General features: G+C 26.8%; 3 protein-coding genes across 8 annotated transcripts; all 3 read right to left on the bottom strand.

The window, feature by feature from the left end:
- Positions 1–2,344: 2,344 nt before the first annotated feature.
- LOC145183127 (cardiolipin synthase (CMP-forming)-like) lies at positions 2,345–7,551 on the bottom strand. Of its 5 annotated transcripts, XM_090084380.1 has the most exons (7): positions 5,978–7,550; positions 5,703–5,846; positions 5,487–5,616; positions 4,771–4,856; positions 4,170–4,238; positions 3,530–3,621; positions 2,536–2,819 (listed from the first exon to the last, which is right to left on the bottom strand). In XM_090084380.1, the coding sequence occupies exons 1-7, from the start codon at positions 6,239–6,241 to the stop codon at positions 2,738–2,740; spliced, it is 867 nt and encodes a 288-aa protein (XP_089940506.1). In that variant the 5' UTR covers positions 6,242–7,550; the 3' UTR covers positions 2,536–2,737. The 5 variants fall into 5 exon arrangements, 3 of the variants coding, with proteins under 3 accessions (XP_089940507.1, XP_089940506.1, XP_089940508.1); XM_090084381.1 differs by lacking the exon at positions 4,170–4,238 and having other exon boundaries at positions 2,345–2,819; positions 5,978–7,551; XR_016451581.1 differs by lacking the exon at positions 2,536–2,819 and having other exon boundaries at positions 3,533–3,621; positions 4,736–4,856.
- Positions 7,552–7,917: 366 nt separating this feature from the next.
- On the bottom strand, positions 7,918–9,920 carry LOC145182816 (translation initiation factor eIF2 assembly protein-like). Of its 2 annotated transcripts, none has more exons than XM_080058070.2 (2): positions 9,428–9,920; positions 7,918–8,730 (listed from the first exon to the last, which is right to left on the bottom strand). In XM_080058070.2, the coding sequence occupies exons 1-2, from the start codon at positions 9,711–9,713 to the stop codon at positions 8,021–8,023; spliced, it is 996 nt and encodes a 331-aa protein (XP_079914196.2). In that variant the 5' UTR covers positions 9,714–9,920; the 3' UTR covers positions 7,918–8,020. The 2 variants fall into 2 exon arrangements, with proteins under 2 accessions (XP_079914196.2, XP_089940505.1); XM_090084379.1 differs by having other exon boundaries at positions 9,444–9,783.
- A 217-nt stretch (positions 9,921–10,137) lies between these two features.
- On the bottom strand, positions 10,138–18,670 carry LOC145183392 (pre-mRNA-processing factor 39-like). The gene is made up of 14 exons (XM_090084363.1): positions 18,639–18,670; positions 18,424–18,552; positions 17,833–18,035; positions 16,366–16,491; positions 16,150–16,265; positions 15,536–15,703; positions 15,105–15,238; positions 14,966–15,009; positions 14,393–14,665; positions 13,904–14,239; positions 13,685–13,744; positions 12,921–13,180; positions 10,477–10,606; positions 10,138–10,359 (listed from the first exon to the last, which is right to left on the bottom strand). The coding sequence occupies exons 2-14, from the start codon at positions 18,536–18,538 to the stop codon at positions 10,288–10,290; spliced, it is 2,037 nt and encodes a 678-aa protein (XP_089940489.1). The 5' UTR covers positions 18,539–18,552; positions 18,639–18,670; the 3' UTR covers positions 10,138–10,287.
- Between the last annotated feature and the right edge of the window lie 3,732 nt (positions 18,671–22,402).

Below are 22,402 nucleotides of genomic sequence, written 5' to 3'. Positions count from 1 at the left end.
AAATAAGTTTGTTTTTTAAATTGTTTATTTTTACTTGATATATAGCGTTACATTACTCTTAAGAATTTGGTCTTCTTAAAGTTATTTATTTGTTGAAATATGAAGTAAATATTTACAATATAACGATATCCGACTAAAATGATTAAGAATATTTAGATTTGTTTAGTTTTCATTTGGTATTAATGACAGTTGCATTAAAAAATCTTGAGAAAAATTTTATAATTCGACTATTTAATTAAAAATATGGGTAAAAAACCTTCTTTAACAGTTGCAAAACGTTTTGAAATAATTACATTACATAAAGAAAGTTATTCAGTTCGTAAAATTTGCAAAAAAATTAAAAGTTGCCAGAAGTACTGTAAAAGATACCATCAAACGATGGAAAGAAACAGGTATTTTTGAAGACAAAAAAAGATCTGGTAGACCACGGAAGACAACAAAAGCAGAAGATAGTAGTATAATATTGATGAGTAAAAGAAATTGAAGACTTCCGGCCCCGGAAATAACTTCAGGCTTTAATAGGAGTCATTCAAAATCTATTTCATTTACCACTACGAAACGACATCTTAGACAAGCAGGACTTTCTGGCCGTATAGCGGTCAGGAAACCGTTGCTACGGATTGGAAATAAAAAGAAAAGGTTACAATGGGTTATAGACCACCAAAATTGGACAAAAGAAGACTGGGAAAAAGTACTATGGACCGACGAGTTCAAATTTGAACTCTTTGGGCAAAGACGTAGAATTTACATCAGAAGAATAACAAAAGAAAAAATGATCCCAGAGTGTTTAGTGCCGACAATCAAGCATGGTGGTGGGTCTGTTATTGTATGGGGATGTTTTTCTTCAGCTGGTATAGGTGACCTAGCTAAAAATGAGGATATTATGAAAAAAGAACAATATATAACAATTCTAGAAAACAATGCTATACCTTCTAGCTTAAGAACTATTGGTCGTGGTTTTGTTTTTATGTAGGACAATGACCCTAAACACACCTCAAAATTATGTAAGAACTATATAAAGGAACAAGAGGATAATGGTGTCCTCAAAAACATGACCTGGCCGGCCCAATCACCAGATTTGGACCCAATAGAGTTACTGTGGGAAAAATTGTCCAGAAAGGTCAGACAAAAAGGCCCAACATCCAAAGAACACCTGTGGCAGATATTAGAAGAATCCTGGTTATCAATTACACCCGAAATAATAAATAAGTTAATAAATTGGATGCCACGGATCGCAAAAAAAGTGATAAAAAGTCGTGGGTTACTTTTTGACAAAAAGACAGTTTAATAATAATAGTGTTGTTAGTACTTTTTTTATTTCATTTTTTGTCTTTTTTTTTTTTTCTTAAATAGTAACTATGCGTATCTTTTATAAAATAAATATGATATTTGAATTTGTTTGAAATAATTATGGGAGTTTTAATTAAAAAATTAAATAAAATCCAAATGTCCGGAAACTTTTGGCCTGCAGTGTATATCTCTCTCTCTCTCTCTCTCTCTCTCTCTCTCTCTCTCTCTCTCTCTCTATATATATATATATATATATATATATATATATATATATATATATATATATATATATATATATATATATATATATATATACACACACATAAAGTTGATTGAATCAGAAAGTAGAAATATTTACAGAGAGTAGAAATATTTTATAACATGTATCTTACATTAAGTTTATCTTTTTTCCAGTAAAAGTAGTTAAGTTAGCATTTTTAAAATGATAAGGGTGGTAACTAGATTTTATAAGCTAAAATAGTAGTACATATTGCATATATATATATATATATATATATATATATATATATATATATATATATATATATATATATATATATATATATATATATATATATATATATATATATACACACACATAAAGTTGATTGAATCAGAAAGTAGAAATATTTACAGAGAGTAGAAATATTTTATAACATGTATCTTACATTAAGTTTATCTTTTTTCCAGTAAAAGTAGTTAAGTTAGCATTTTTAAAATGATAAGGGTGGTAACTAGATTTTATAAGCTAAAATAGTAGTACATATTGCATATATATATATATATATATATATATATATATATATATATATATATATATATATATATATATATATATATATATATATATATATACATACACATATATATATATTAAAATGATAGTTTATATATAATATGTGCTACTATTTTAGCTTATAAAATCTAGTTACCACCCTTATCATTTTAAAAATGCTAACTTAACTATTTTTACTGGAAAAAAGATAAACTTAATGTAAGATACATGTTATAAAATATTTCTAGTCTCTATAAATATTTCTACTTTCTGATTCAATAAACTTTATGTAAACTTGATTAAGAAAATAACAACCTTCACTGTATATGTATATGCAACATATAGAGAATATGACTTATAGATGATTGTAGATTAAGAAAAAAAATCCCTATTTGAAGTGTTTATGAGTTGTTTTTTTCAAAAGAAACATTTTATTTTTTTAATACTCATAAACACTTCAAGTAGGGATTATTAGGTTTTTATAAAAATATTGTAACTTTATAAATGGAAATCAACTTGATTTAACTTAAAAAACTTAAAAATATTTTCAATGTAATTAAAGTATACATCGCAGTTTTGTTTTACAAAAGCCATTATTCAACAGCTACTTTTACTACTTTAAGATAAATTTAATTATATATTTAAAAATATTATTATTCAAGTTGCTGAGTATCATCGCTTGACAGAATAGTGCGCCTTATCCTTGATAATGTAACTCACTCCAGATGTCAAAGTTGTCATAGCTACCAAGTACCTATAAATATGTAAAGTGAATTTTGCTAATACAAAAAAGAGCATTAACTTTTAGTGACTTTTAAAATCAGGCTTTAATACAAAATATATATGTATTTATTCAAAATAATGTATCAAAAAATAATCAGTATGAAAATTAGTTAATCAATAAAATGCATCAAAATATAGTAAAATGTATAATACATATATAAGTGTATACGCATTAAATATATGTATATACATATGTATCAAATATAGCATAGTGTATTACAATATAGTACATCTTAATCGAATTCCACTTCTAAATGTAAAAACAACAAAAAATCATAATTTCAAAACTTTTCCTCGGAATGGAATTTAAAAATAAACAGCAACTTTAAATTTTTATTTACTTTTAAGAGTGTTTTGAAAGTTTTACAAATAAAACTCTAACTTCTTATCTGCTCTGAATAAATTGTTCTGAATGTTTATTTGAATATGAGTTACCAATTTATGTAAATATTATTGAATAATTTTCATAAGAATTTATGTCATTAAATGAGTATCATTTAAAAGTAGTTTCAATAAAGCAAATGCATACCTTAACAACTACTTTTCAGCCACTAACTCATGTGGTATTCAAATACATATATATATATATATATATATATATATATATATATATATATATATATATATATATATATATATATATATATATAAAGTTTACTTTTTTGATAAAAGAAAACTTACCAGTAAACTTGCAATAATGGGTGCCCAACAAAGTTAAACAGAGGAGCAGAAACTGAAAGTGCTACTAAGCCCAGTTGAAAAAATGTATTGTACTGGAAAAAGAACAAAAATTTACATTAAGCTTACATTAAATAAACAAAAATCAAGAAAAACTTTGTTTTTCTGCAACTCAGAGTTGCATTACAAAGACCATATGTTATATTTGGAGTTCTAAATATGTAAGATATGGCAAAACTAAAAAAAAAATCTAAGCCTTTGTGCAATATTCGGATTTTTTGACCAATTTATGACTATTTGGACTGGTGTTTGAAAACCTTGATTAAAATCCTTAATTTTTTTGCTTATTTTGTGATGCTGTGTTAATCTCAGGCTTCTGTTTCTCATTTCTTATTTTTCTTTTTTTCAAACAAAATAATTTACTTTATTGATACTATAGCCAGCACTGTGCTTACTGATTATCAAAGGAATGTCATGAGCTTTCTTTGGCAAAATTTATAAAACAAGAATGAGGAAAACAAGTTTTTAACCAAAATAATTTAGGAATCAATAAGGAAAAGACATGAATATACTTGTTCATATTTTTTTAGAGATAGAGATATTATATAGTATCAATAAACTATTGTTTGAAAATATCACCCACCTTACTTATCTGTGTTGGTTCCATTTGCACTTGTGAATTTTCAAAATCAAAAAACTTTTGCAAAGTTTTCTATATACATAAAAAACATACAATTGCTTGTAACTAACTACCTTGCCAATACTTTTACAAAACTGCATATATTATCTTATAAAAGAATATACTATTATGTATTTAACCTGTTTAACAACTTCGTTTTTTTATTTACTTTTATGGCCCACATTTGTAAACTTATGAGGATAAAAACATGAACTTTTCAGCTCTTTATAGCTGTATTAAAAGAAAGGATCATTTTTTACTTTTTTCACAATTTAAAAGAACTTTAATAATAACACCTATAAATAAAAAAACAAGTATACAGCAGTAAATCTCAATAAATTACATATCTAAATTTTTATACAGTAAAAATGCTTTGCACCAAAAAAAAAAAAAAATTAAAAAAATAAATAAATAAATAAATGTAACATCAAATAACTTTTGTTAATAAATTATTTTTAAAGATAAAAATTATATAAAGATGTTATATTACAAACTTTATTACATAAATTTAAAAAATGGGCAAATCTTACATAAACAAGAAATTGAAGTATTATTTCAAACATACAGGGGAACTAAGTTGTTTGTAATGGAAATGTGCAGCTGCAGATGCAATTAAAAGATCACGAGCAACTATCAAGCCACAGAGTGGTCCTAAAAATGATGACCTATTATACAGTTTTTAAAATGTTTTATTAAAATGTATAACAAAAAATTCCAAAAAAAAGTCTTTACTTGGTATATAAATTGTTAGGATTTATAAGTGACTTGGTGTATAAGCCAACTCTGGTGTGTAATTTAGTTTATTTTAACAAAAGAAGTTAATTCATGTTTAACAATAACTATTGATATAATTTATATTTTTAAATACAAACTTTAAGGTTACAAGTCTGATAAAAATGTCTAAGTTTTTATTATGGCTTGTTTATTCATAACTGTTACAAATATTCATAGCTTTTATAAATGGAATTAAAAAAAAAAAAAGCAAGAATAAAAGCAATAGGAAAGATAAATAATGATCTTGCTTAAGAACTTTTGTTTGTTGTTCTATAATTTTGAATGTTATTTTAGTTACCCTGACATGTTTAGGATATTTTAGGAGGTTCAGAGATCAAAAAATCAGTTTGCTTACATTTTAGTAAATAAAATAACTTATCATGCAAATGAATCGATTATTAAATCATTAAAATTTATCACCCTTCTTTTTACAAACAAAACATAATGTACTTCTACTAAACCTATCCATGTAAATTTAATGAATTACTAACATAAGGTAAAAAAAACCTGGAATAATGTTAACAGCAGTTAAACTTATTGTCAAACAGCTTATCATAATCTTGTCAGCCAAAGGATCAATATATGATCCGAGAATTGATCTTTGACCACTATAATTTCTGGCAATCCAACCATCCACCTATCAGATTAACAAAAAACTTTTTTTTCTATATATTTTTTTTCTGCTCTAATTTTAAAGAACTAATATATTGAAAAGTATCTTACAGCATCTGTCATGCCAGCTAGAAAAACCAGCCCAAATGCCCACATGAACTGTTCATTGAGTATGAGGTATCCAATATATGGAGATACAATCATACGTAATGATGTAAGAATGTTAGGAACAGTCAACCATTTTGAATTTACTCTCTAAATAAAATTAAAATGCTTCATTAAAAAAATGCTAAAGAGCAACCAAACATTTTCAAAAATTTGACGTACAGAGGAAACATATGTCAAGTCATTATTGACAAAAACCAGAAATTTAAAACTAAAAATACCTTTATATTCAAAGGCTCTTTAGCACTAACTTGATCTCTTGATAAAAGTGAAGTAGAAAACATTCTTTTAATAATATTAATCATTTGTCTACTGTTTATGCTTTTTAGAAGGTATTGTTTGTTGAATTTGTATGAAATTTGTTGAATTGGTTTCATGCACACATATTGCATTGATGACAAACAGTTACAATATATGAAGTTTGTGTTTATTGGGAATCGTACCAAAGAACTAAACATTTTAAAACCTGAAAAGTGAAATTGCATTAATTAAATATGACAGAGCCATGAGGGTTATTTCAATAAACGATTTTGTTTCATGCAACTTGTTCACCATATTAAACAATAGAAATTTTTGATATATAACAATCCAAAATTTGCAATTATTGCACATAACTTTCTACAATCCATCTTCTTTAAAAAGTTATTTAATTTACTCATTTGTATAAATATATGAAAACCCACTACAAAAGTTCTGAAATGCTTCAAAAGTGTTCATTACACTTCTATATGAAGTTTAAAGAAGTTCTATGAGACTTGCATGGAAATTTTATACAATTTCTAAATAACTTTAGACATGGGAATACATAAAACCATTTTCACTTATTGATGAAAGTGAAAAGCAGCAATTGTTTACAACTTAAATACATTAGTTTCAACTTTAGTGGTCATGAACAGTTTAATCAAAGGTAAATAATTCTGAAAGATTTTTTTAACACTACCATAGCCACAATCTGAAAATTTAAGAAAAACAACCATAATATGCTATCATGCTATGGTTGTTTTTCTTAAATTTACAGGGTGTGGCAGTGATTAATTGATGTTTTTTAAACTATACTTATAAAATTTTAGAATTGACAAATAAAAATTTGTCAAAAAAAAAAAAAAAAAAAAATACTAATAATTCTAAAAAACTCAAACAGTTTTACCTAAAAAATTATCAAAATTCTGCTTTTATAATTTTTAGAAACTTTTTTGATAGAATAAAAACAAACAAACAAACAAAAAAACTAGCAACCTATTCATTTTATGATTAGTTTCTTTATACCAAACTTCTTCATACTTAATTTAACCCTTTAGCGCCTCATGTATAATATCTACTACAAACTTTGATTTGCAGTATTATCTTTAACATATATTTTGATACCTGCATTTGGCCTATTATCAAAATCTTATTTGAGTTTTAGCTTAAAAGGTATGATATAGGAATCTGTTATTTTGAAACAAGCTTCTTCCCTACCAGATGGTTGTAATTTTAAACTGCTTACAAATAATTATTTCTCATCTTCCTCTACCTTGCCAGATGGTTATCTCAAAATTATTTAAAAATAATTCCTTTGTTAGATGAAATCAAAAAGCATAACAATTCACTGCTGTATTGATACAAAGACTAAATATAATTGTATGCTAGTATGACAAAAAGGCAGTGACATTAATTTCATCATTTGTTAATGTTAATCCTAAAAAATCTGCAAGGCATTGACAGGAAATTACAGCATCATATTAAAGAAGATTAACCAAATATTGAAAATATAAAGAACAAATGTATGAATAGAATTTTCAAGCTTGATATGTGCTTATTTTACAAGTCCCACTTGTTAAGGCAACAAAAAGTGGCCCATATCTGGGCCACTTTTTGTTGCCTTAACAAATGCATAGTTTTTCTATAACTGTGGTTTTTAAGTACTGTTTACCAAAAAGAAATTTACACGCTTAATAATTTTAAGCTAAAGAAGCTTCTAGTTTACTATTTACAGCAAAAAGAAAGGCTGGAAGACCATTACTCAATGGATTGGTTGCACCAGCTAGAAGAGTTGCAGTGATTTTAAACCTTAAATTTTTTACATGGTTTTTAAAATAAATTCTTTATTATTTAGAAATATTTAAAAAATTACAATTGTGGTGGGTGCTAAAGGGTTAAAAACAAGCATTTCAATAAAATATTTTGCAGATATGTAAAGATCTATTTTGACAAAAATTATAAAAAGATTTTACAACTGAAAGCATACCACAAAAATCACCAAATAAAAACTAAAGATAAAGCTTTCAATCTATTTCTTCTTCACCTGGCTTTACAACCAAATTATTTATTTTAAAAAAGTCAATCATCTTGTTTACATCTTCCCCACAAGACAAATCAACAATATCTTTTGGTAAACTATAAGATATGTATGGACTTGGCTGAATCCCCTCTAATTCTGAAACCAAACGTAGGACTTTAGTACTTTCAACAGCTTGAGGATCTAAACTGTATAATTCTGACCAGCTAAATAATAGCCCATCAGTAATCTCTGCAAAAGGATTAAAGTCCACAAGCTTATAATGACCATTTTCTTGCTTAACAATATCAAAAACATAGTCTGAATCAACAAACTTTGACTTTATTTTAGAATTAAAAAACTCCATGATTTCTTCCAATAAGATATCTTTAAGTTGATGTAAGTAACTAAAAAAACAACTTATATGACGTTGAGAAATGCCAACAATAATCCTTTCTTTTACAAATATACGAAACTCCATACTTGGTATGATATCTACCCATTCTCTTAAAACCAACTCAAAGCATTCATCAGGATGAGGAAGAGTGGAATCAACACAGTAACTGTAGGCATCATTTAAATCATGAGATATAAAGTCTGAGCTTTTAAGTAAAAGGCAGATATCATTGAAGCTTGTACATCTTAGAGTTCCATTCATAGTGATCCAGGTGGCATCTTTAGGAGAGCTCCAATTTAACTTTGGAAAAACATAACCACCTTAAAATAAATATTTCTTAGAGAGAAGATATTTAATTTTGGAAACATACAAACCCCTCAAAGATAAAGGTCATCTTAGAGAGAAGATAGTTTAACAAAATTTTAGCAAAAAGAGTTTTTTAGTCAATAATATAAACTTTAAAATCAAAGAAAAATATATTCGTAAAAAAAAAATAAATTTTTCTGTAATAAAAAAGAATGTAAACCAAGACTTTCTTATGCTGGATGTTAAAAAATAATAATTTTGTGGTTAGTGCAAAAAATCTTTTGGTTGAGAAATTTTTATAGTAAATATAAAATTTACATGAAAACCATGAAACAATAACATTTTTCTTTTACTTTAATCTTGTAGTAAAAACCTCTGCAAAATTACTTAATGCTTTAAAAGTTATAAATACACAAACTATCTTCTTATCTTTCAGAAAAATCCTTTCTTATCAATAAAGAGAGGATAGATTTTTTTTTTTTTTTTTGTAATAATCTGATTATAAGTTATGCTATTTAATGATTAGAAATTATGTTATTTGATGATTACAAATTATGTTATCTTTCATCATAATATTTTTAAACTGTCTTTCATCAAATAATATCTAAAGGAAAAATAGCTATAAAGTTTATTAGTTATGTAAGAAGGTAAAAAAAAAGAATTTTAACATTTAAGATAACACAAAATTCAGCATAAAACATTTGTAATTACCAAAATTATTAATAACCTCTTCAACTCTTTGTTTGATTAATGAGAAACAGGGTGTACAAGCTCCTGCATCAGTATCATTCCAATCTTCATCACTATCTGAATATCTATCCAAATCATTTGCATATTTTGTTTCCTCAACATCAGGTAATACCACTCCATCTTTTTTCAAATAAGCAATAAATTCAGGAGTCAATTTAATAATTTTACTCCTAAAGGTTATGTCTTTAAAACTGTTGTACCAACTTGAAAAAATGCAATTGACACAATGCTGACGCTTCAATAACATAATTTTTTCAAAAAATATCTATATCTTCTTTTTTTTTTTTACTTAAATCTTTAAAGTAACAAAAGTATATATCTTTTTTGTACTTGCATATTCAAAAGACATCAACTTTAGAACACTTTAATAAAAGCAAAAGACACACACAAAAAAAGAATTGTTCAGTGTAGAGATACTTTTCGTGGCTACCATTTGTTTGAAATTTTTAAATTTCTTGTTTTAAAAAGCTAAAAAAAAAAGTAATCAAAAAACATCTTTTTTTTTTTTTTTAAAAAAAAATCAACTCATAAATTTATAAAAACAGAAAAAAAAAGTTATTTAGGAAAACTATTGTTTCTCTATACAACATTGTTAGAGTTTTTCAATAAATTTTTAAACCTTTCTAAATTATACTTGGTTACTAAGCATGCAAAAAAAAGTTCAGACAAACTGAATTCTTTAATTTTATTGTTCTTTTTTTTTTCTTTCTACAATTCAAAGTTAAGACTCAGAATCACTACTTTGAACCATTCCAAGGTTACATTTCAGACTTTGCTCCACTGTTGAAGATTTTAATGTGATTTAGCATATGCTAAAATAATCATTTTAAATGTTGTTGCTGTTGTTGCATGTACTGATTTGCATATTCACTCCAATCATAATAGTTATTTCCCTAAAGTGATAAAAAGTAGGTTTGAGTTATCATTAATAAAAAAGTTAATAAGAAAATTACTTTAAACTTTACATGCTACAAATTTTTATTTTCAAGTGAAAAAAAAGTTAAGCTTACCTCAGCTGTCGCATTGAGCCAAGAATTATCTTTTTCTGAAAATGTTGGGTATTTTTCAATGACTTTAGGCTCTCCACTTGGAAGAGGAATATCCCCTTTAAGAACTTTTGAAGAATTATCAGATGAGATGCTATAACAAAAAATCTTCAAGTAATTGTAAATATGTTAGGATTTAAAATAATCAACAACTTATAATAAGCATCAGGATGTAATTATTTTGTTGATGACAAAAAATAACAATTAAAGTACAAATTTCTATATCAGTTTTGAAATAAATTATGTATATATATGTGTACATGTTTATGTATGTATGTATTACTTTTTAATATCATCATAGTTAATGTAGTTATTTCATATAGTAACATGATAGAGATTTGTAGTATTTTAAATGTAATTGTTTTTGTTTGCTTTAGTCATTCATTAACAAACTTGTATACTTCAGACATGGCAACTTGTACTTGTATAAGAAGCCAAACTGAGCATCAGTTTTTGGTTATCCAGTTGATCTACCAACAAATCAAATACCTGCCTGTTTAGACATTGTCAAGTGTTAATTGTTTCACCTAAATGATGATAGACTATCTGGACCATATGATTGAGCAAAATTTATTGTTAACCAAGTGAAAAAGATCTATGATAAAGCAAGTGTTCCACCAACTTATGTTACCAGCATTGTGGTTTGAGTGAAAAGACATCTGATGTGTGGTCTTGATAAATACCTACTAGAAATAAGCTGTATGATTTAAAAGTAAAGTTCAATTATTTCAAAACTGGTTTGATGTTGCAGTTGCAAGTACTCAAGTGCAAAGGTTTCTGACAGAATTCAGTGTGGGTGCAAGTTTGCAATGAAAACACCAGCAGTGGAATGGAATTTTTGAATCAATCAGAATACAAGTAGAAAATGTATGATTGGCAAAGTTGACATGGCCACAATATATAAGTTTGGGAGGAAGGAAAAAAGGAACAAATGTGATGATGACAGAAGAAGAAGAACAAGAACAAGAAGAGATCACAGGGACAATTATCCAGAACTATGTAAGGCTCTTGATAGATGCAAAATCAGTAACAGATTGAGAATACAGTATTGAAAGATCTAAAGCTGATAACATCATTTATTGGATTTCATGGAAAACAGGATATGACTTAAGTGCATGATACCAAATGCCAAAGTTTTTTTTCCAGAGAACAACTATGTTGATCAGGTAGTTACAGAAAGAAATCTAGCTACTGATGTTGCCAATCAGATCATGTCAATCTAAAAATAAATAGTCTATAGACATTCTTCAAACAATAGTATGGAATAAACAACAATACCAGTAAGACGAATAGCATATTAAGTAAAATTGAAGAACAGCTAGGAAGACCACTATAATGGATAATTTTTTAATTATGCATCAATGAACTACTATATAGAAAATATTTTTCATGTGCTGATAGTGGACAAACAAGCATTTTAAATTATAATCTCATCAAGACAGAGAATACAACCTAATGCTGCTTACATTTCTGATAAAATAATGTTAAGCTGAATTTCTCTGCTAAAATGTACTTTGACATGATTGTGATAACTGCTGAGTAACACCGCCGCCTCTGCTGTCACTGTGTCCAGCATATGACATAGTGACAGCAGAGGCGGTGTGTTACTCAGCAGTTATCAAAATCACCTACAATTAAGTTGTTTCACTCCTTTGCAATAGATTTATTAATTTTAAAAGTAACAAATACTGTCAAATCAATTTGCCAAATTTCATACAGGTAACTTTGATCTCACAAATGAGCCATGCAGTCACCCAGAATCAAAGTCTATAATGTTGAACTAAAGACCACCATTGCGTCTGATCCATCATAAAGAATAAATGAAGTATCATTAAAGTTTGGTGGTAACAAACAAAAAATTATGACTCAATTAACTCAAATTGGCAAATTGAAAAAGTTGGAATTCCACATGACCTGAATGAAAAACAGAAACAAAAGCATATGGAAGCTTGCTCAAAGTTGCTTTCTCAACACAATTCTCATCAACTTTTTAATTGAATAGCCACTTGTGATAAGAGCTTAATCCCATATGAATATCACAAATGTTCAGTACAGTTTTTGGACAAAGATGAATCAGCAAAGCACACTTCAAAGTAAAATATTTATCAAAAGAAGCTGATGAGTGTTTGGTGGTCAAACGCAGGTGTAATTTATTATTTCATGAAACCTGGCTTATCACAGTAGAAATTTACTGCAACCAACTAGACAAAATGTTGCAAATTTAAAGAAAAAAAGCTCAGAAAGGTTGTTTTGCTTGAAAAAATGCATTTGATCTTTTGTTACACCAGCAGTTTAAAATAAATAAACACTCAATTCAATATACTAGGCATAATATGTTAAACAGAAATGTCAGCATAACAAAAACTACATTACCAAAAAATAAACTCAAACCTAAACATCAAGTTCACCTGTTTTGAGTTGCACGTTTCAGAGAATCTCTTTTTGTTTTAGTTATCTTGTAATTCTCCTCGACTTCAAGTATGATATTAATATCATCACAAAATTCCTGGAAGAATTCCACTATTCTTTGTTGAAACATTTCTTGAAAAGCCAAACCAATATTCAAATCATTCTCAACAGATTCAAAAAGGTGTCTAACATGATTTATTTCAATAGACCCACAATACATTTCAAGATCCAGCAACTGTAGATAAAGCCTCTTGTGGTTCTTTGATTTAAAACAGCATTAAAATAAAGGAGCATTTAAACAGCATTAAATAAAAAATAATTTATGAACTTCTGACAAATAAATTCAACTTCAAAAACTGATTTAAAATTTAATATAACCATAAAAGATAATAAAAATCGATTGTAAGAACAAAATTTTAATTTCCATATATACTTTTCTTAAACCCAAGAAAAAGTTGATACAAGGGTAAAATGTCACACTTTAATATATATGTTAAGAAACCCTGGGATAAATAAAATAAGCTTATTTCTGATTTATTTCCTTATTTATATTACATGCTAATCTATTTTACTTTTCCCATTAATTGAAATAACTCCATTACGAGACCTAAATTTCTAAGCTTTTTATGATTAAGTCAAAACAAAAAAAATTTTTTTTATCATTTTTAACATGTACATGTACATATACATTTTTAACATATACATATACATATACATTTTTAACATGTAAATGTACATATACATTTTTAACATATACATATACCTTGCCTAGTTGTAAAGCCTTCCATAGGACTGCTCTGGCTTTATCTTTATTATTTAACACCTAAAAATGTTTCACAAACAAAAACAAATCAATATCACCCTACAGTAATTTAGTAGTACAATAGGCACCTGTTACATTTTGATAGAAAATTATTTGAGATAAATTTATCTTTATGTATAAACTATCAAAATGTTTTTTTTTAAAAAATTAACAAATCACCTTGGCAAGAAATCTTGAAAACTTGATACTATAAAATATTTTTTCTTCTATTTTTTCTGCTCTATTGATAACATCTTCATATATAATAGCAACATCATCATACTTTCCCATTCTTCGTGCTAATCCAACCCTTCTTTGTGTTATAAGAATCATACCTGGAAAATTTGTGTCTAGTTTCTTTAGAACAAGAGCAGCAGAATCATATCTATTTTGTTTTTCCTCAAATATTGCCCATCGAAGATGGATTTTGTATTGTTTTAAGAGATGAATATTGCAGGCACGGAAAAATATATTGCGTGTCAATAATAGATCATACTTTTCAGCAAAATCTATATACTAAAAGCAAAACCAAGCTACTCAATACCAACTCATTTAAAAGATACTAAGATAAAACAGAGGACATTTTTGGATATTACTTCATGATGATGATTTACAGTTTTTTTTCCAAAATAAGAAAATTACAAAATTTATCTTTCAATTAAAACTTACTTTATGCCAGAAGTCTTCATACAAAGCACAAGCCACTAAGCATCTTTCAAACAAAAACAAAATACGTTTTTTTCCACCTTCTCGCAGCTCATAATCCAAATACTCAGTCCAATTTGAAATTTGTGACATTTCTAAAGGTTTTACATGAAAATAAGGTCTCTTAATAGCTTCTTCATACTTTAATCGTTTGGTAACTTCACTTGCTGTTTCACTATAAATAAACTCTCTTTCAGAAATAATCTTTTTTTTCACAGCAGCACTCTCTATAGGCATCTAAAAAGGAAAAAGTGTTTAGAAAATCCAGTTATTAAATTGGAGGAAAACTTTTAAATGTAAATAAAAACCTATATGAAGTAAAAGAGTTTTTGTATTGATCTTAAAGAATTAAACATGTTTTTTCTTATGTAGTTGCACCATATTTATGACATTTGAAAAGATAAAAGAAAAAAACTATTACATAATAAACTATGACTGTATAAAATGGTAAACAGTTTTCCAAGAAAGAATACAAGGAATACTTTATAGTTCTATAGGCAAGTAAAATTTAAATAAAATTAAAAGAAAATTTCATACATCATTATCCATTTCGCCAAAATCAGTCATCATTCCTAATTTATCTAAAAAAAAAAATAATTGTCAGTAATGTTAAACAATGGCAATGAAAACAAAAATAATTAAAGAATTTTAGCAATTAAAAAAAAAGAAACATCACCAGAAATTATGAATGGTGTCCGATCTTCAACTCCCATACCAGGAGGAACTGCATCCATCTCCTGCATAATTTTGTTATATTCTTCCATAGGTAGAATTTCTGCCAAAGGATATGATTGTAAATGTTCTTTAAATCTGGGAAAATCACACTCAAAATAGATAAAACTAGAAACTTTTTATTGGAAAATATTTTTAATATTGATATGCACTTAAAGTAAAAAGTGTAATTGCTTTATAACCAGATAAATTCCTTCTCATAAATTTAAAAATAAAAAATTGAAAATAACCATTAAAAAAAAAAGATAAAACAGCAACAAAAAAACTTCTGACAACTAAAGTAATACCAGCAAACTACTTTTAATTTTATAAACAAAACTTCATTCATGAATTTTTTTTTAAGACATAACACTTTTAACTTAATAAATGACATACTTTTGCCAATTTTTTACATACTGCTGTGTAGGTGTTGCAATAAGCTTATCAAATATTTCTGTGACACGCTTTAAATTGCCAAGAGATTTTTCCCAAGTAATATATGCATCCCATAACTTGTTAGATCTGAACTCCATTCCTGCAGCCTCTATTGCTCGATTAAACAAACTAAAAACAAACTTTTATATATGTAGCATTCTTACATTAAAGACTGTATGCATGTATGTTTACGTATGTATGTATACGTATGTATGTATACGTACGTACTTACGTACGTATGTATGTATGTCTGTCTGTCTGTCTATCTGTCTGTCTGTCTGTCTGTATGTATGTATGTCTGTGTGTGTGTATGTATGTATGTATGTCTGTGTGTGTGTGTATGTATGTATGTATGTATGTATGTATGTATGTATGTATGTATGTATGTATGTATGTATGTATGTATGTATGTATGTATGTATGTATGTATGTATGTATGTATGTATGTATGTATGCTCAGCTGATTTAGCTTTAACTAGGTATTTAAATGTGTTTAAATACTTAAAAACTTTAGTAATTATAGTTTAATTTACAATCTACATTAAAAATGAAGGAAACAAAAAAATGACCATCACCTTCGGATAAGCTGTTGATTGTCCTCTTTGAATTTATTTTGTTGTATTATAAAGTTAATATAGTGGATCCAAAGATCAATACTAATTGGAATTGCTTTAACTCCACGTTCAAAAATCTAAAGAAAATTTTTAAACTCAAACCATTAAAAAAAGAACTTTTAACAACAGAAATAAAGCAGCATTTAAAATATGTAAAATATCAAAATCACAGCATACCTCCACCGCTTCGACAATATTGCCACACTTTTTCTCAATATCAGAAAATTTCTTCCAATAACCATAGCAGTAGGGATAGTATCTGAGAAAACAATTATAGGCTTCCCTGGCAGCCTCAATATTGTCCTAAAAAGTATAATCACATCATTTAATGGTTTTTACATTATTGCTACATCAATATAACTGTGACAGATAAACTTAACCCATGAAATTATGTTTATATGCAAAGAGGTATTTCCCATGTGATAAAGTGTGTGACAAATGATACTTGCTTTTATACTGAGTTTTATAAAATATTTTTTGAACTCAAAATTTAATTCAATATTTTGCATTTTGATAAATAAAACTTGTCAAATATTTAACTCTCCATTAACCCTTTTTTTTAGCCTTTTTTCATATTCATACATATTTTCAATACAAAATTTTATAAAAGATTTATGAATCTAAAAAAATCTTTTTTCACTTGTATCCTAAGCATAAGCTATGTTAATTCAATTATCAATTTAAGTAGATACTATTAACATGATAAATTTTTTGGGTTTTTAAAATTCTTATCATTCTAAAATAAACCTTATAATTCTAGTATCAACTTTTGTTAAAGCATGTTTAACACCAAAACTAAAAAAAATGCAATTCAGAGAAAACACAAATTTATCAGATTTACATTAAATTATAGGCATTAAAGATCACCATATTATTGGTTAGGCATGAAAAGAGTTCACAGATTAGAAATATTTTTCTCTGTTACTTCATTTAAAATCTTTAGATAATTACAGTATTCTTAAATTGAAAAATTGTTACATTAATGGTTCAACTGTTTGTAACATAATACAACAATTTGGTTAGCAGAACTCAGTAATTAAAAAAATAAATAATTTAGTGGTTTAAACACAAGAACTATTTGAAAATTGAACAGTTAAACCTGCTTTATCAATGTCATTTTATATTTAGTAATACAATAAAATAGATGAAAAAGTGATAGTAAGAGAAATACTTGAATGAATCTTTATTTAACTCACTAGATTTTGTGCGATGAAAAAAATCAAAAGTATGAAGCTTTTATCTTAAAAAGTTTGTAATGCAGAGATTAGGAAAAAGTGGAGAAAATGTTAAATTACATTACATCTTCTCCACTCTTTCCTGATCTCCAAATTTTTAAGTAAGGAAGGGTTGGGAAATTTTACTATAAGCAGTAGGGGATCTCAAAGAAAAAAAAATTTTGAAATTTTCTGCTTTCTTTAAACTTTAGAAATGAGAACTTGAGCTTTATAGTTTTCATGGGAATATTTTTCAGTAAGAGCCTAAAATTTGGTAACTTTTACCCATTAAAAATGTAAAAATTTATTAACTTGCATTTGATGCTATACTTGCATAACATGACATTTGTATGTCAGAAAATTAACTGTTCTTTATAAACTTATTTTAAAAACACTTTAAAATCAAAATTAAGAAAGAAAAATAATATACCTCAATTTCAGTCATAGTTTGCAACAACATAGTCCAATTAGTAAAATCAAAATAATCTTGTCTAACAGCATCCCAATATTGTTTTCCCTTCTCTGTTAACTCTTTTTTATGTGTTGTATGTGGTGGTAGATAGTTGTGCGATTCAATTATGTCATCAAAAATTTCATTTTTTGTATTATTACTGTTATATTCTTCATCCAGTTCTAAATTAAAATGTAACTTTATATGTGGTTACAATAAAACTTTTTAAGCAAAAGAATTTTAATGTACATGGCCAGCAATATATGGTAAAATGTAAATCCTAACATAAATACAATGTAACACCCAATTGAATGAAGTAAAAAAGTTTAGTAGTTGTAAAAAGTTTTAAAAAAATATTCTTTATTTATAATAATTAAACAAAAAAGACCGCTCTAACATTAATAAAAAAAAAACAAAAAGAAAATTAACAGGAACATTTTTAAATATGAAAAATTAGAAACTTGGACTTTTCATAAGTCAAATTTTGAAAGCCCCATTTTTAGGGTTTTATTTCAATTCTTAAATTTCACAGGTATTGAAAAACTATAAAAAAATTTTAAAATTACTTGCCATTTTTAAATGTATTCTCCTGTTCTTCATTATTATCACCATTTTCAATATCGGTTGTTAATTTCTCTTTCTCTGGTGTTAAAGCTTTTTGTGCTGGAGCACGCCTTCTCACCATTTTTATTAATTTCACTAATCAACAAGACAGTTCAACATCTGAAACAAAAGTAACTATTTAATACACTGGTTTAATTATGTACACTAAAACGATGTCATACCAACAACTGTAATTCTTTTATTAATTTTAGGTTCTAAAGTAAAATAACATTACAAGAGTAAAATTATGTCTGAAAGAGTTTATCAACTGTTGGAGTTTTAAAATAAAGTACCAACATCAAACATTTCACAATACAATATGCTTACATACTAAATATTAGCTTTTAAATAATGTGTTTTTATTGAGGTGTTAAGTACAGTAAATAAAACTATATATATATATATATATATATATATATATATATATATATATATATATATATATATATATATATATATATATATATATACATACATATATATATACATATATATACATATATATAATATATATACATACATATATACTAAGAGCTATTTATTTGTTTACTCATTGTATATATATTTTAGTATCTTTATATACATTTTAGTTGCCGATACAATAAGCATAGTATTTTTTTAATATTAACTGCAGCTTAGCCTATCAGAAAACAGAAACCATTTTGATAACATGTGAACATGATCCCGGAGGTGTTTAAAATGCAGAATCTGAATTTTAGATGAATATATTTTTATTGAATTTTTAAGGTTACTACAAAATGGAAAAGTTAAGTTTTCGGTTTAGAACTTCTTTTAGGTTTTTTTTTAAAAAAACAAAACAAAAAGAATATACCGTATTATATAATCAATTTAAATTTCATCACTTTTTAAAAGACTAACCACAAATTCACAGTTGTACTAAATGGATGAAACCAATATTAGTCTAAAAACTAGTCATAAAATATCTAACTTGATTTGGTTATGCATTCAAAAAACAACAGTAATCTTATCTTCATTTTAAGTTTCACTGTTTTAAGTTTAACGACAAATTTCAGTTCAGTTCTACAACAGCTTATGATAGTCAATTTTTTTAAGTTTTGCAATTTAAGCTCCCTTTTTTTTTTACCCGTTTGGTTTGTAAGACCATCCGACAGGCCTTTGAGTCATTAATTATTAGTTGATAACGATGTAATTGATGTTTAACTTTTAAATTACTATCCCAAATGCGAAAATGCCCACCTTTTTTCGATTAAAAGAGTTTATTTGGTAAATATTTCCGAGTGTATGTATGTCCGTTATTTTATGAGTTTTCTTTAAATTACCGCCATACTAGATAAAATGGTAATGGAATGATAATTGATAACTTATTTAAAGAATAACTTTGTTGAATATCGCTAACATATTGAACGAAGTTGTTCTAAAGCACTTTTGAAAATCTGCAATTGTTAGATATATAACTTTAAAAAAAAAATTATTAGTATATTAAGAGAGTATAATAAAAGTTCATATACTGAAAAAGTTAAAAAAAGGGATTTAGAGGCATGGCAGTAGCAATCACTATATATACAAGGGTAACTTTATGTCAATATAGCCGAGAAAAAAAATATAAATACAGTCACGTATTTCAGAGTGGTTTGATTTTTAGAATTCAAAGAAAACTTACTACATGGAGATAAATCTAAAAATTGTTTGTTAAAGTTTAGCATACTTCAGTTATATTTAAGTTATTGATAAAAGTACAAAAAATTATTTTTTGTACTTTTATTAGCAACTTAAATATAATTTCTCTATTCAGCTAAATGTTGGTAACGAAGGGAATTTGAGATAGAGAAATTTATTAAAAGTGCTTATACTGTAAGGGAAGAAATGAAAAACAATGCATTTTTAGTTTTACTATCTAAAATTAAATTTCACCAAGATAATAAGTTATATGTTGAAGGGTAGCCAAAATTCTCGCCATACTTTTAAAAAACTTACCATGTGGTAAAATTGCCAGCATGAAGATTTACTCTTCACTACTTTCTTAATAAAATTAAAGAAAGATGTTCTATACAAATAAATTTATTTGATTCACAATTAAAGATCTGAAATTAAACATGAGTTATAAGTCTGCAATTCAACCGAATTCGAAAGGAAGACACGTGGACTTATAGAGCAGTCGCGATAAGTAGCCTATAGTTAAACGCCTTTACCATTTTTGAAAACGTAGTTTTTAAATGATATGTTTACTATGTTTTGAAAAAGAGTTTTTAAAAAAATGGATTTATGCAATTATGGTAAACTTTAAATGGTACTCATCATAAATTTTGTTATTGCAGAAAAGCTAATTTTAATTTTTTTAACATGAATGACAGCACGAGAAAGAAAAATACCGTATGCGACGGTAAACCATAATTTGACTGATTACAACCTAACGCAGATTAAAAACAAGTAGCTGGGGAAACAACTTTAGTTTAAATAAAAAAGACTCGAAATACATATATAAAGAAATTATTCAATACGCGAGCCATTGTTAGCACTTCTTTAATTCTCGCTCTGAATTTGGCACACGTTTTCTTGACGGAATACGACGAAATTTTGCTCCCCTCTCTAATGAAGGAGATTGTTAGGGCCTCAATGCTGTTGTGAGGCTTATTGTAGGCCTTGCCCTTAACATACGCCCAGATGTTGAAATCAAGAAAATGCAAATCTGGGGATTATGGTGGACACATATCCTTGGAACAAAAATCCGATACTGTTTTTCAGTCAATTGTGTTGTCAAAATAGAGTCCCGAGTAAGTTTGTTTCTTAAGGTAGCATAAGATTTTTTACATCTTTCCAATCTCTTCTTTTTAACTGCCTCGGTTACAAGATTTCCTTGCTCTTGTCTAAGTATTCACGTCCTGCTTTATGACTTTCCTGACCGTATGCTCCAATGATTTTAGCTGCAAGCCCATCTTCTTCATGCTCCGAACTGAGTTTCAATGAGCTTGTTCACGGACAGCTCTTATATGACAAAGTGTTAAAACTTTTCTACTTGATTGGAATTTCTTTGGGTGTGAGGCCATTGATGTAGAGCTTAATAACTGTCTAACTTTTTTTTTTTTAATGGCGAAGTGTACAAAAAAAAAAAAAAATAAAATGTACAAAAAATTTTCCGAGTAATTGTTATTGCATTGTTATCGTAAAAAATGCATACATTTCTTTAAAAATATTTTTAAAATGTTGTGGCAAATAGATTACGAAATTTACGGTTGCATACAATACATTTGGAGGGCTAGAATACTACGAGACGCTAAAGCTACAACAATATGCTAAAAAAAACAAAAAACAACAATAAATGTAATATTTTTCATAAACATGTCGAGCATAAAGAAAAAGCAAGAATCTACTCTAAGATTTATTTTTAGGTGATCAAATGATTTAATATAAAATGCTTAAGAAACTTAAAAAGCAATACAGTAACGTTATCATTGGATACCAGTTATGCAAAAATTGCGATGAAGAGGCAACGTTAAGATAAGCAATGCTTTAAGTGAAAACGAAATCGAATATTTTAGTAAACAATCGGAAATAAAAAGCCTCAAAGAAAAGTTAAAATCTTGATTTAAAATATTGGTATTTCTTTAATAAAAACTTTATTGCAATTCGATGGGCCGACGCCTATTTGTTGCAAAAAATAAATTAGAAAAAACTATTTAAAGCATAAGAACAAAACCTTGCACATTTATGCAATGCTAGTAATACAGAACTAAAATATAAAATGTCAAAGCCTCAAAAAGTTATGAAGTGATAAAATAAAGGCCAAAATAACCTAAATAACCTTAAACGCATTCTTGAAAGAGAATATAGTAATATTTCTTATAAAGTTCTGTTCCGCAAATATTACAGGAAGTTTGAAAATTCTATGCCACAGAGACCACAAACATATTTTTACTGCAGGCATTCTTTACAGTTTTCTTCCAAAAATATTTAGTTATACTCTGTG

The sequence above is a fragment of the Hydra viridissima genome, unplaced genomic scaffold, assembly GCF_058129835.1.
Source record: "Hydra viridissima isolate aposymbiotic clone 2 unplaced genomic scaffold, HvirCarnegie_v1 scaffold_4, whole genome shotgun sequence".
Classification (NCBI taxonomy): Eukaryota; Metazoa; Cnidaria; class Hydrozoa; order Anthoathecata; family Hydridae; genus Hydra; species Hydra viridissima.
The sequence above is the reverse complement of the archived record's forward strand: the minus strand, read 5'-3'. Positions and strand labels throughout refer to the sequence as shown.

Coding starts and splice junctions, on each gene's coding strand:
- LOC145183127 (XM_090084380.1), bottom strand. CDS start 6,241: ATGCAATTTCACTTTTCAGGTTTTAAAATGTTTAGTTCTTTGGTACGA. Junction 4,857..5,486: donor TGCTGTTAACATTATTCCAG/GTTTTTTTTACC, acceptor CATCATTTTTAG/GACCACTCTGTGGCTTGATA. Junction 3,622..4,169: donor AACCAACACAGATAAGTAAG/GTGGGTGATATT, acceptor TTCTTTTTCCAG/TACAATACATTTTTTCAACT.
- LOC145182816 (XM_080058070.2), bottom strand. CDS start 9,713: ATGTTATTGAAGCGTCAGCATTGTGTCAATTGCATTTTTTCAAGTTGG. Junction 8,731..9,427: donor AGAGGTTATTAATAATTTTG/GTAATTACAAAT, acceptor ATTTATTTTAAG/GTGGTTATGTTTTTCCAAAG.
- LOC145183392 (XM_090084363.1), bottom strand. CDS start 18,538: ATGGTGAGAAGGCGTGCTCCAGCACAAAAAGCTTTAACACCAGAGAAA. Junction 18,036..18,423: donor GGAGAATACATTTAAAAATG/GCAAGTAATTTT, acceptor ATTTTAATTTAG/AACTGGATGAAGAATATAAC. Junction 15,239..15,535: donor TATGTAAAAAATTGGCAAAA/GTATGTCATTTA, acceptor TGATTTTCCCAG/ATTTAAAGAACATTTACAAT.